Source organism: Prunus dulcis, chromosome 8 (genome assembly GCF_902201215.1).
Source record: "Prunus dulcis chromosome 8, ALMONDv2, whole genome shotgun sequence".
NCBI lineage: Eukaryota > Viridiplantae > Streptophyta > Magnoliopsida > Rosales > Rosaceae > Prunus > Prunus dulcis.
In genome coordinates, this window is record NC_047657.1 from 19,233,119 (window position 1) to 19,246,430 (window position 13,312).

The 13,312-nt window shown below is 37.0% G+C and overlaps 4 protein-coding genes across 6 annotated transcripts; all 4 read left to right on the forward strand.

Moving 5' to 3' along the window:
- The first annotated feature begins 31 nt into the window (after positions 1-31).
- Positions 32-2,395, forward strand: LOC117637299 (GDSL esterase/lipase At1g54790-like). Of its 3 annotated transcripts, XM_034372154.1 has the most exons (6): positions 32-130; positions 659-952; positions 1,056-1,256; positions 1,344-1,510; positions 1,584-1,854; positions 1,943-2,395. In XM_034372154.1, exons 2-6 carry the CDS (start codon positions 757-759, stop codon positions 2,185-2,187), a joined length of 1,080 nt encoding a protein of 359 aa, XP_034228045.1. In that variant the 5' UTR covers positions 32-130; positions 659-756; the 3' UTR covers positions 2,188-2,395. The 3 variants fall into 3 exon arrangements, with proteins under 3 accessions (XP_034228045.1, XP_034228046.1, XP_034228047.1); XM_034372155.1 differs by lacking the exon at positions 659-952; XM_034372156.1 differs by lacking the exon at positions 32-130 and having other exon boundaries at positions 884-974.
- Positions 2,396-4,363: 1,968 nt separating this feature from the next.
- On the forward strand, positions 4,364-5,577 carry LOC117638674 (E3 ubiquitin-protein ligase SP1-like). Its single transcript, XM_034373769.1, has 5 exons — positions 4,364-4,434; positions 4,660-4,712; positions 4,786-4,901; positions 4,964-5,059; positions 5,269-5,577. The coding sequence occupies exons 1-5, from the start codon at positions 4,364-4,366 to the stop codon at positions 5,497-5,499; spliced, it is 567 nt and encodes a 188-aa protein (XP_034229660.1). The 3' UTR covers positions 5,500-5,577.
- Positions 5,578-6,800: 1,223 nt separating this feature from the next.
- LOC117638117 (E3 ubiquitin-protein ligase SP1-like) lies at positions 6,801-8,757 on the forward strand. The gene is made up of 8 exons (XM_034373214.1): positions 6,801-6,928; positions 7,073-7,125; positions 7,242-7,357; positions 7,468-7,611; positions 7,773-7,940; positions 8,031-8,096; positions 8,386-8,501; positions 8,593-8,757. Exons 1-8 carry the CDS (start codon positions 6,861-6,863, stop codon positions 8,660-8,662), a joined length of 801 nt encoding a protein of 266 aa, XP_034229105.1. The 5' UTR covers positions 6,801-6,860; the 3' UTR covers positions 8,663-8,757.
- Positions 8,758-10,774: 2,017 nt separating this feature from the next.
- On the forward strand, positions 10,775-11,607 carry LOC117637425 (basic form of pathogenesis-related protein 1-like). The gene has a single exon (XM_034372308.1). It carries the CDS (start codon positions 10,849-10,851, stop codon positions 11,332-11,334), a length of 486 nt encoding a protein of 161 aa, XP_034228199.1. The 5' UTR covers positions 10,775-10,848; the 3' UTR covers positions 11,335-11,607.
- The last annotated feature ends 1,705 nt before the right edge of the window (positions 11,608-13,312 follow it).

Sequence of the window (13,312 nt, forward strand, 5' to 3'; positions counted from 1 at the left end):
CGTATCAATCGAACCCGGCCCGTCTTTTATGTAATAGCACGACGACAACGACATGACGGATGACACTTGCTGAAGAATCAAGCCATCCAACGACTTGTCGTACAATGGGTTGCTTTCACCTTAATTACAAGTAAACAATTCTTACAAAGTTCATTTTCCAATAATTGGTCATGTAACCAACTGTCTATAAGTCTAGTCTTATGAAAAAGTGTGTAATGTCTTTGTATAGACTCATTGCACATTTGAAGGTAATTTTGTGTCCTCTTACGTTTATCTCTCATATGCTGGTCACGTGATCAGTTATTGTGAGAGGAACGTTGTATACACATTTGTATTTAGATTTTTTTTTTCTATTCATTGCTTGAATTAGTTCTATATTTTGTCACTTCTCTAATTAGATAAGGTCATGGTCCAGTTGTAACTTAGAGTTCGGTGTGTTAGCAAATTTCTTTCTTGAATTAACAGAGCAGAATGCTTAGATGATTGGATCATCTCAAAGTTGAGGCTTGTAGTGGAGGACTAGGTGTCAGAAAGCAAGACAAGTTACCCACAATTTGCCTTATATTTTTTCGGACCCTTGCATTCGTACGCATTTGCATCCCTACGTGGCTATTTCAGCTTACAAGACACCTATATCTTACCAAACTTTTGTTTTCAGGTTCCGGCCTGCCACCTTAAGCACCTATATATATTAAAAATTGTTTCACCTCTATGACCTTAACCATCCATCTTCAATAAAAATCATCCTTCTTAACCATGGCTCTGAAAGTTATTGCCCTTCAATTACTAGCATCATTGGCTGCATTCTTGCCTACAACTATCCCCGCCAATCTCAGTTATCCGGCAGTGTTTAACTTCGGCGATTCGAATTCAGACACCGGAGGCCTCAATGCAGGAATTGCTTTTCCTATTAAACGTTTCTGCAATGGCTATTTGATCATTGATTACCTAAGTATATATCTTTGTTCTTACATGTACATGTATATAGATTTGGTTTACATAGACATGTTTGACATGTTACAATTTTACTTTATTTGCATTAATATATGCTGCAGTGAATGAAATGGACCTACCATTTCTGAATCCATACTTGGATTCTGTTGGTGCACCAAGCTTCCAAACAGGATGCAATTTTGCAACTGGAGGGTCTACTGTTCTTCCAGCCAATGCAGCCTTAATAAGCCCCTTCTCCTTTGGAATTCAGGTTGCTCAATTTGGCAGATTCAAGGCAAAAGCTCTTGAGTTACTATCTAAAGGTACTAATTATATAATGTGGTAAGAATTGGCTTGTTGATCATGTGGAATTTACTGATGAGAGTTTTGGTGACTGGTGTGGGATTTAGACAAGAAGCTTCAAAATGTCCTCCCTTTCGAAGATTATTTCAAGCAGGGCCTTTACACATTCGATGTGGGACAGAATGATCTTGATGGTGCATTTTCTTTAAAATCAGAAGACCAAGTAGTTGCTTTAATCCCATCTATTATGACCGAATTCGAGACCGGAATTCAGGTTCTGTCTGTCATTTTTCATACTTCAGAATCTTTAATTTGAGACAAATATTAACTTTTGTTTTCTTTTGCAGAAACTATACAATCAGGGGGCTAGGAATTTTTGGATTCACAACACAGGTCCACTGGGATGCCTACCAAGAATTATTGCAACATTTGGGAAAAACCCATCACAGCTTGACCAATTTGGATGCGTTGCTTCCCACAACCGTGCTGCTACTGCTTTCAATGCACAACTACGTGATCTTTGTTTCAAGTTTCAGAGAAAATTCCCAGAAGCCAATGTTACTTACATCAACATCTACAAAATAAAGTTGGACCTCATCACAAACTATGCTCAATACGGTAAGCTAGCTTTCCTAATTAATTAAATTGGGTTTCTCGGATCTCAAGATTAATAATATCCACTAATGTGTTAATTATTGACTTTCAGGATTCAAACAAGGCATAGCAGCATGCTGTGGATATGGCGGTCTGCCATTAAATTTTGATAATCGGATTAATTGTGGAGAAACCAAGAATCTCAATGGGACTTTGGTCACTGCAACACCATGCACTAATCCAGAAGAGTATGTGAATTGGGACGGCAGCCATTATACTCGAGCTGCAAATCAGTATGTGTCAACCCAGATATTGACTGGAAATTTCTCAGAGACACTTGACATCTTCCAATATTGAATGCAAATTTTCTCAGAAACAATAAAACAAGTCTCAAAAGTCAGCAATGGCAAGCTACATTTTCCATTTTCTGAAACTCTGTCTCTATATATATCCATGGGCTCTAGTTAGCTTAATGGGATGAATTAATGTGTGAGGAGGCATGACGAAATAATTCTTGGTGTAACGAATATTTATCTTTTCAATATTGAAACTCGTCGAAGTTTAATTCCCTCGTCACTTATTGATGAAATGAAAATTTGTGTAAGATGTAATGTATGATTTATACATTCATTATACATGTCAAGTGCTTGCCTCGTTCTGTTCTTGAAACTTAACACAGAGGAAGGGGTGTTAATGTAGAACAGAACCAAGTGTTTGTCTAAATATGAATATATACTCGTTTTTGCCTAAATGTTTATTAATGTTTCTTAAAAATAATAGTATATCCGGGCGGCTACACTGGGCGGGTTCTTAACATATATAACTAGTATCGCCGAGAGGCTATACCTTTTTTTCAAAAAATTAATAATAATAATAGTATAGCCGCACGGCTTTAGGCGGTTTTGGTAAAAATAATAGTATAGCCGAGCGGCTATACTTATAGTGGGCGTCTTTTTTTAATATAGTATAGCCGTGCGGCTATAATCGATTTTAAAAAATAGTGTAGCCGATCGGTTTTACGGGTTTTTTGTTTTAATTTTTTTTAAAAATAGTATAGCCGCACGGCGATACACTTTTTTGTTAATTTTTTTAAAAAAGGGTATGGCCGCGCGGCTATACTAATTTTCACATGCTATACGGTTTTCTGCTTCTTTTTATAAATAGTATAGCCGCCGGCGGTACTGGGGTTTTTTTTTTGTTTTGGTTTGTTTTAATAAATAGTATAGCCAGTCGGCTATACTATATATATATATAGAGAGAGAGAGAGAGAGTGGGTTCCTTTTTTTCTTTTATTTTTTTTTTTCCCAATTTTCATTTACCGATAAGAGTATTTAAGAACATTATCCATTACTATTAGGCTATTACCCGAGTCTCTATTGTGACAAATTTTAACTTCTTGTTCTTTTTCTTTGGCAGAAACTATACAATCAGGAGGCTAGGAATTTTTGGCTTCACAACACAGGGCCACTAGGTTGCCTGCCAAGAATTATTGCAACATTTGGGAAAAACCCATCACAGCTTGATCAATTTGGATGCGTTGCTTCCCACAACCGTGCTGCTATTGCTTTCGATGCACAACAACATGATCTTTATTTAAAGTATCAGAGAAAATTCCCAGAAGCCAATGTTACATCAACATCTACAAAATAAAGTTGGACCTCATCACGAACTATGCTCAATACGGTAAGCTAGCTTTCCTAATTAATTAAATTGGGTTTCTTGGATCTCAAGATTAATAATATCCAAGAATGTTAATTATTGGCTTTCAGGATTCAAACAAGGCATAGCAGCTTGCTGTGGATATGGCGGTCTGCCATTAAATTTTGATAATCGGATTAATTGTGGATAAACCAAGAATCTCAATGGGACTTTGGTCACTGCAACACCATGCACTAATCCAGAAGAGTATGTGAATTGGGACGGCAGCCATTATACTCAAGCTACAAATCAGTATGTGTCAACCCACATATTGACAGGAAATTACTCAGAGACACTTGCAATCTTCCAATATTGACTCAGCAATGGCGGCAGCAAGCTACATTTTCCACTTTCTGAAACTCTGTCCCTATAGCCATGGGCTCTAGTTAGCTTAAGGGAATGAATGTGTGAGGAAGCATGACGAAATAACTCTTGGTGTAATGAATATTTCTCTTTTCAATATTGAAACTGGTCGAAGTTTAAATCCTTCGTCACTTATTGATGAAATGAAAATTTGTGTAACATGTAATGTATGATTTATACATTCATTATACATGATCAAGTGCTTGCCTCATTCTGTTCTTGAAACTTGACACAAAGGGAGGGGTGTTAATGTAGAACAGAACCCAAGTGCTTGCCTAAATGTGAATATATATTTCTTGGTCATCAAGTTTACTCTTTTATTCCTTTCTTTACCTTGTTTCAACTTTATTTCTTTCATGAGTTTTTTTTAAAATTTCTTTAAATTCCACTATAATGACTTGTTGTTATGTAAAAGAGCATCAGTTGAATAATAGAAAAGAACGAATTTGTTTCTGTTCATAGAGAGTAGAAGATGCCTAAGCATGGAATACTAAGTTGTTTGGGCGGAGGTGCTCTCTACCTTCTTGGCTGGTTCTGTGACAGGTCCGTTTATGCTTCATCTTTTGAAACTAAATCTAGCTTTATGTTAATCGTCTTGTTTCAAAAGATTCTAGCTTTATGTTAAGCAGAGCTCTGTAACAATTAAATTAAGTACACATTTTGAAGTTCTGAAGCACCTTTTTCTTCTTCTTTTGTTTGGTACATTTAAGTTCTAAAGTGATTAAATTTCTTGGTGAGTAACTCTTTTTGCGTTTTGGGTTATCAAAGTGATGCAGATAATCTTCAATCGGACCTTCGGATTAGGAAGTTGAAGGATTTGGGTAGGCTGCAGTGTTTCTTGAAGTGCTTGAAATTTCTACATAAGAATTTTTATCTCATCATTTCACTTTTCAGAGAGATTGTTGAGATATGAACATAGATTGGTGGTCGCAATTCGTGGAAAAGTTTTCTCGGAAACTCCCATCAACTCTGAACTTAGTGGTTTACAAGGTGTAGTTGTGGAGCAAAGGGTATGCAAATCATAACTCTAAACAACTTATACAAATTTGGATGCTTTTGATACCTTTTCTAGGAAGAACAATATTTTCTGAAACGCATCAAGGATGATGAATGGATGAAGGATTATAAATTCACGACTTCTGCCACAAAAGAAGTTCCATGGTATTTGGTGAGAATTTGTTCTCTCTCTCTCTCTCTCTCTCTCTCTCTCTCTCTCTCTCTCTCTCTCTGTGCCTGGTTCTCTCACACAATTAAGACTATGCACCTATATGGTGTGTTCATTTTTTTTATGGATTGAAGAAATTTTATATCTGCTTCACCTTGGAGCTGAAATTTGACTCAAAAGGACATGGTGGTTCTTTGATTTTGTTATATCAGGATGATGGGACTTTTCGTGTGAATGTGGTGGGAGCTCGAAGAGCCAGAGGCTTTGAGTACCTAGCTGAAAATGCAGTATTTGAAGGATCAAAGAGAAGCTGGCCCCAGATTGAGACATTAGCTTATCTCAAAAACCTTCCACTTATAACAAAAGGGAAGAAAAGATCACAAGGTTTGCCTTACTTTATTAGCAATCTTTCTATATACAAAACTTCATTGGTTTTCAAGTAATATGATTGCTAATTTGGCTTAGATCCTTGGAGTGAAACGAATTGAGCGGGTACTTCCAGTTGGTACTTCTTTGAGTGTTGTTGGTGAGGTTGTAGTTTCATGAAAATGTCCCATTTTATTTGCACAAAGTTCTTTTGCTAGTGCTTTTGTTGGACATTGAAATGCCCCTTTTATAATTTCTTGTTCAGGCTGTGAAAGATAGCAACGGTACCATTTCGATTCGGGAACCATACAGAAGACCATTTTATGTCTCTCCCAAAACCATTGATCAGCTCACTGAAGAGAGTAGGATGTGGGCGAGGTTGGTTCTATGAATCCTTGAATGCATACAAACATGTGTCACTTGTGTGTTTGCGGCGGCGTTCATTCTCTACTCATGTCACCTGTATCTTCCTTCATGTGTGCATTCTCTAAAGTCTAAACTAATAGATGTCTTTATAACCAGGTTGTTGCATGTTGCATCTTTTGGTTTCATTGTGTATGGTGGTGTCCAGATTGCAAAGCATTCTATCTGATTCATCATGGAAACAAAGCTCCATTGAGAAATTGCACAGAAGAAGAAAATGTCGATGATTGGATGATATTTTTAAGAATTTGAAGGCCTTAAATTGTTCTTTTGTACTCTCAATCTGACTTTGCTATGTGGGGTAGGCCGTTACACCAATGCCCCTCAACTTTTGCTTATGAATGTAAATTTGCAATTTCTATATATTTTATGGATTACTTCTCCAAATTTGTAAATGATTAAGGGGTGAAACTTTGTAAATCTTTTCACGGGATCTAACTCCTCAAGTGATTATAGAATACTATAGTAGTATGTCAACATGGTACATCTTGTATATAAGTGTATATTTATTGATACTGTTTTCTAAAATAAGGGGATGTTTAAATAAACCTTATTGTTCACCCAAATTATAACACGTGTACAAGATGTATCATGTGGGGATCCTAGCATAGTGTAATGGCTCTTCCCAATTTTTGTGTTACATGTAAGGTATGATTTATATTATCTTATAAATATTTTTTTTTATTGTAAACGAGCCAAGCTGAGCCGAATCTTGGGCTATAAGCCAAGCCAACCTTTTGGGCTCACAACTTTTTGTAGGGCTTGCAATATGATTTTAATGTTTTAGCCACCCCAAACAGGGCGGCCACTGAAAGTTGCCTGAATATGAATATTTCTTGGTCATTAAGTTTGTTACAAATTTGTTACCCTTTTCAACTTGATTTCTTTCCTGGGGTGTTTCTTATTTACAAAAACTACTTCACAAAAGAGGGAACTTGCCCTTATTTAAAAGGGCATCAGTTAACAATAAATAAGGACAAATTTGATTTCTTCCTCACAGTACAGAGAGCAGAAGATGACTAAAAGTTTAGTATTTTTTTTGTTGGGAGGTGCTTCTTACCTTGCTGGCCGCTCCTATGACAGGTCAGTTTATGCTCCATCTTTTCAAAAGATTCAAGCTTTTTGTTCAGCAGAGCTCAGTAACAACAATTAACTGCACATTTTGAAGTTCTTGAAGAAATTAAATTTCTTGGTGGGTAACTTTTTTTGCGTTTTGGGTTATTTCAGGCAGGCAGATAAGCTTGCATCGGTCCCTCGGATTAGGGAGTTTAAGGATTTGGGTATGCACTGTTTCTTTTTTCTTTTTCTTTTTTCTTTTTTTTTTCAGTGGAAACGCTTGTTCTTTGAGTTCTTGAAATTCCTAAATTAGATTTTTAAATCTCGTTTTACTGTTCAGAGCCATTGTTGAAATCTCAGAATAGATTGATGGTTGCACTTCGGGGAAACGTTGGCTCGGAAACTCCCATGAACTGTGAATTTAGTGAGTTACAAGGTGTAGTTGTGGAGAAAACGGTAAGCAAATCATAACTCTAAACAACCCATACAAATTTGGATGCTTCCTTTAGTAGGCTCTTTTTTTGGGTGTCATTGATAAATAACAATCTTGTTGATGTCTTTTTTAGGTTTTAAAATATTTTCTGGAACGCATCAAGAATGAGGACAAGGACGAGAAAGAGGATGAGAAGAAGAACAAGGACAAGGGTGATGAATGGAGGAAGGATTATGACGTCTTGCATTCTACCAGCAAACAAGTCCCATGGTATTTGGTGAGAATTTGCTCTCTCTCTCTCTCTCTCTCATGAGAGTACTGTATTTGCCGTGTTTGTTTTGTGCCTGCTTGATTAAGGAAATTTTAAATTTGGTTCTTTTGGAGTTGAAATTTGACTTAACAGGACATGTTGGTGGTTCCTTGATTGTGTTATATTAGGATGATGGGACTTTTCGTGTGAATGTGGTGGGAGCTCGAAGTGCCGAAGGCTTTTACTGCACACATCGATATGCAGTTTTTGAACCATCAAAGAGCTGGCATGGAGTTGAGACATTAGATGATCTCGAAAACCTTCCGTACATAACGAAAGGGAAGGAGGACCGCCAGGTTGGCCTTCCTTTACTAGTAATCTTTATGTGCATACAAAACTCCATTGGGTTCAAGTAATATGATGGCTTGGCTCTATTTTTGTCTTAGGTCCTTGGAGTCAAACGAATTGAGCGGGTGCTTCCAATTGGTACTTCTTTGAGTGTTATTGGTGAGGTATGTTGTTGTTTAATATGATGCTGCAAGTACTTCATACCCTTTGACATACAAATAGAGACATAAAACGTAAAAATTACCTTGATCCTTGGAAGAAGCTAGTGTGGAACTAACAACGGCTTTATTAAGTTGTAGTTGAGGCCCCATGTTAAAATCCTCCTCCCTCAATATCGTTTGCTAACAGAAAAAAGTTGTATTTTCTCTGAAATACCCCATTTTATCTGCAAAAAGTTCTCTGATGGAGCTTTTGTTGACATGGAAATGCCCCCATTGTACAATTCTTGTTCAGGCTGTCAAAGATGGCAATGGTACTATTCGCATTCAGAGACCAGACGGAGGAGGACCATTTTATGTCTCTCCAAGAACCATTGATCAGCTCACTGAAGGGCAGAGGGGCGATGCAAGGTTAATGCATACAATTTACAAACATGTGTCTTTCTTCATGTGTGCATTCTCTAAAGGCTAAACTAATAATATACATGTCTTTAATTACCAGGGTTTTCTATGGTGGATCTGTCGTTCTCACTTTGCTTGGTGTTGCCGATATTGGTTTGCATTTTTTGTAAACACCGCCTCGTTGAGAAATTGCAGAGGAGAGGAATATATGTCGATGATTGTAATGGATTATACTTTTAAAAGAATTTGAAGGCCTTAAATTGTCTTTTTATATTCTCAATTTGACTTTGCTCACACACAAACACGCACACTTGACATCTTCCAATATTTAATGCAAATTTTCTCATGGGATCCAACTCCTCAGTTGTATTAGTAAAACTCAAAAACAATGTAGTAACAAGTCTCTGAAGTCAGCAATGGCAAGCTACATTTTCCATTTTCTAAAACTCATGTCTCTATACCAATGTGGTTTAGCTTAGTGAAAAAATGCATTGACTTTTAGATAAGTGATCTTATGTTCGAATTCTAATGGCACTTAAGTAGTGTGTGTGAGAAATCTATCACGTTGTAATTTAGACTACTGCTTGTATTTAAATAATAATAAAAAACTGTCTCTATAGCTTAATTGGTCTTCTCAATATTGGAAATGGTCACTTGATGGAAAATTTGTGTAAAATTATGAATATTATAATGGTATTATATTCTGCTGGATTCATGTATGACCATTTACCAATTAAAACAAGATACCGGAGTTCATCTATTACTTAAAATAAAAGTGGCACCAACTACTAATGGGATCTAACTCAGTGTAAAAGAGTCTTTACTTATAGACAAGAGGTCTCATGTTAGAACCCCTATGCCATTATTTGTGTGTGTGAGAGAAATCTCCCCTCTCCTTTAGTTTAAACTGTCGCTTGTACCCCAAAAAAAAAAAAAGGCACCGACCATTATCATTTTTGCCTCTATTTTGTGAAACCATCATTTTTGCCTATATAATACATGTATTCCTTGGCGCCATTCGCCGGGTTTTATTTATTTATTTATTTTAATAATTAGTATAGCTGCGCGGCTATACTTTGTCCCCTGTTAATTTTGTTAAGAAAAATACAAACAGACAAAAATCTAATTGGTTTATTCAAAATTTTAACAAAGGACTGATTATATCCTTACTCTGGTACGAACTTAAGGCTAAATAACCGTATGTATTTCCTTTTGAGTGCCGCTATTTTCACCCCCCCTGTCTTCTTTGAAGGAAGTTGAGATTCCACCTTAAAACCAATTTTCAATGAGGGGATTAACCAAAATCCTTATTAGCCCTTGCAAGGTTTTCTAACTTTCCAACGTGAGACTTTTTGCCTTCACATTCTCACACGCCCCACCTCGTGTGGCGAATTTTCAAACTTAAAAAGTGGACAACACATTTTGGGTGACATGGAGCACGTGCAGTCATTGGGCTTTCACACGTGGTCAACTTGCTCTGATACCATGAAGGAAGCCGAGGTTCCACCTCAAAACTAATTGGCAGGGGGGGTGGGTGTGGTGTGTGAGTAACCCAATTCCTTATAAGTTGGAAGGTTTTACTTTAGTCCATGTAATTTTAATTTTGTCAATTTAACTCATGAAGTTCGTTCTATCATAATTCAAGGACACATCCAAATGTCCATCCAAAACTTTGTCCAAAATTTTCCTCCACGTAAAAGGCAATTGTTTATTTCATCAAGAAATTGGACAAAAATTTGGAAGTGTCCTTTAAATTGCAAGAAAATCAAACTACATAAATGAAATTGCTAAAACTGAAACTACATGAACAAAAGGGAAAATTTCGTCAAACTAGATGAAAAGTGAGTTTTTGCCTATCTAATTTGCTTCCTCTTTCATTTCTTTATATTTTGGAAAGAAGCATAATGCATTTAACTTTTATTTTTAAAAGCTACAACAAGTTGACAGACGGGCCATATAACAAAGTTCATTTATATCGTTAACAAAGTCAAAACTTTGATCCTTAGTGTAAGGCTGAATGTTTTAGTAATTGCAGCTAAAAATCCCCACCTGATTATATACTGTAAAATAGGATTCAAATAAAACTTCACTTAATCAATGGTATAGATTGATTGTCTAACAATACAATGTTTGTATGGATATCAAATCCACTCGGTGACGCAATGCCACAAGTTTTATTTGTTCTCCATGCTTGTTTATAGAACTTAACAAACCCTCCCATTTTAGGATCCTATATTTAACCCTCCCAACTATATAAATATGCACAATCTCATTTCCTATTTCAATCAACTTCTAACAATCCAACCTTCTTTGCTACAAAGAAAAGACCTTAAACTTCTCATATCAAGAAACAAAAATGACGTTCAACACGAAGCTTCTTTTGGCCATCTGCTGCGTCGCATTGGTCTTCACTCTTGTCTCTGCAAACATTTCCAAAGAAGAGATCGATGGCTTCCTCGAGGAGCATAACAAGGCTCGTAAAGAGGTCGGCAACAAACCCCTTAAGTGGAACACGACCTTGGCCCAGTATGCCCAAGAATATGCCAACAAAAGAATTGACGACTGCGCTATGGAGCACTCAAGGGGGCGTTGGGGTGAGAACTTGACCTCTGGCGACGGCATGACCGGCGCAGCTGGCACTAAATATTGGGTCACCGAGAAAGAGTTCTATGACCCTAAGTCCAACAAATGCGTCAAAGACGAATGTGGTCACTACCTTGCTGTGATCTGGGGCAAAACCACCGAGGTCGGATGTGGCATTTCAAAGTGCAAGGATGGAAAGAACTACATCGTTTGCAGCTACGATCCCATGTACCAGCCCGAGGATGAGCGCCCATACTAGACGATGTATGTACGCACACCTACATGAGGCCTGTTAAGAGGTCCCATGTTTTTTTATTTATTCTTTTGCGAAATATTTAGAAAAATAAAATGTAACGGGTGTATACGAATGCTTCCCCACACTCATAACTTTCCTTCACGTGACTAGCACTTGATATGGAATTGTGAGAGGTTACAAGAGAATGAATAAAAAAATGAAAAAGAATAATATTATTTCATTTTTGTAAATTGTAACCAAAATATTATGTCATTCTCTTTATGTTTTTTCGGTCAATCTATCCCTCTCTTCCCTCTAGTTTAAACTATTGTTTGTACCAAAATATATATATATATATATATATATATATATATATATATATTGGCACCGACCATTATCATTTTTGCCCCTATTTTGTGAAACTATCAACTGACACAAATAGATTCTTGGTCATCAAGTTCGTTACAACTTACAAATTTTTAACCTTTTTCAACTTGATTTCTTTCCTGGGTTTTCTTAATTACAAAAACTCCTCCATGAAAGAAGATGCTTTATGTAAAAGGGTCAAATTTGATTCTTTCTCAGAGAGTAGAAGAAGATGTTTGAAGGTATACTATTTTGTTTGTTGGGAGGTGCTTCTGTGACAGCTCAGTTTATGCTCCAGCTTTATGTTAATCGTCTCCTTTCAAAAGATTCAAGCTTTTTGTTCAGCAGAGCTCAGTATGCACTGTTTACGGAGTTCAAGGATTTGGGTATGCACTGTTTCTTTTTTCCAGTAGAAACTCTTAATTGTTCTTGAAATTCTTATATCATATTTAAATCTCGTTTTACTGTTCAGAGCCATTGTTGAAATCTGACGGTAGATTGATGGTTGCATTTCGGGGAAATTCCTATATAATACATGTATTCCTTGGCGCGATTCGCCGGGTTTTATATGTTAAATACAAACAGACAAAAATCTAATTGGTTTATTCAAAATTTTAACAAAGGACTAATTATCCTTACTCTGGTAAGAAACTTAAGGCTAAATAACTGTATGTATTTCCTTTTGAGTGCCGCTTTTTCATCCCCTTGTCTTCTTTGAAGGAAGTTGAGATTCCACCTTAAAACCAATTTTCAATGGGGGAAGTAACCAAAATCCTTATAAGCCTTTGCAAGGTTTTCTAACTTTCCAACGTGGAACTTTTTGCCTTCACATTCTCACACGCCCCACCTAGTGTGGCGAATTTTCAAACCTAACAAGTGTACAACACATTTTGGGTGACATGGAGCACGTGTAGTCGTTGGGCTTTCACACATGGTCAACTTGCTCTGATACTATGAAGGAAGTTAAGGTTCCACCTCCAAACCAATTGGCAGGGGGGTTGAGTAACCCAACTCCTTTAAATCAAGCATGTCCCCCCCTGCAAGAATTTTCTAAGGCATGTTTGTTTTTTGCCTATTCAAGTATTAGGATTTGGCCATTTTCTTTGTCAAAACCACCCTTACAGATGATGTTAGGGCAATGGCAAGAAAAAAAAAAGAATATGCAACAAAATATAAACTTGTTATGTATTATAGGGAAAACATCCATAATTTTTTGGTATTTTTTAATTAAAAAAATTGATTTTTTTTTTCTGCTCACTGACGTCAGCGTGACGTCACCGCCTTCGGGCTGAAGCCCAAGCAAGATCTGCCCTTGGGCTTGCCGGGCTGGTGGGACCTTGGGCTTTCCTGGCAGGTGGGTCCCAGGGCTTGCCCAGGTTGCTTCTTCTGCACTGGAGGTCCAAAACCCAGCAAACGGGCCTCTTGCCCCGGCAAAAAGGCCTGCGCTGGACATGCTCTTATAAGTTGGAAGGTTTTACTTTGGTCCATGTAATTTTAATTTTGTCAATTTGAAATTGGTACTTAGGTGACGAGGGGTAAACTTAAAAGATATTCAACCAAGAATGCAACAAACTTCACACACTCTAGACCTTGACCAAATACTCTTATGACTAGTCAACTGTCAGATATGAATTAT

Coding starts and splice junctions, on each gene's coding strand:
- LOC117637299 (XM_034372154.1), top strand. CDS start 757: ATGGCTCTGAAAGTTATTGCCCTTCAATTACTAGCATCATTGGCTGCA. Junction 953..1,055: donor TTTGATCATTGATTACCTAA/GTATATATCTTT, acceptor TATATGCTGCAG/TGAATGAAATGGACCTACCA. Junction 1,855..1,942: donor CACAAACTATGCTCAATACG/GTAAGCTAGCTT, acceptor ATTGACTTTCAG/GATTCAAACAAGGCATAGCA.
- LOC117637425 (XM_034372308.1), top strand. CDS start 10,849: ATGACGTTCAACACGAAGCTTCTTTTGGCCATCTGCTGCGTCGCATTG.
- LOC117638117 (XM_034373214.1), top strand. CDS start 6,861: ATGACTAAAAGTTTAGTATTTTTTTTGTTGGGAGGTGCTTCTTACCTT. Junction 7,126..7,241: donor TAGGGAGTTTAAGGATTTGG/GTATGCACTGTT, acceptor TTTACTGTTCAG/AGCCATTGTTGAAATCTCAG. Junction 7,941..8,030: donor AAGGGAAGGAGGACCGCCAG/GTTGGCCTTCCT, acceptor TTTTTGTCTTAG/GTCCTTGGAGTCAAACGAAT.
- LOC117638674 (XM_034373769.1), top strand. CDS start 4,364: ATGCCTAAGCATGGAATACTAAGTTGTTTGGGCGGAGGTGCTCTCTAC. Junction 4,713..4,785: donor TAGGAAGTTGAAGGATTTGG/GTAGGCTGCAGT, acceptor TTCACTTTTCAG/AGAGATTGTTGAGATATGAA. Junction 5,060..5,268: donor AAGAAGTTCCATGGTATTTG/GTGAGAATTTGT, acceptor TTGTTATATCAG/GATGATGGGACTTTTCGTGT.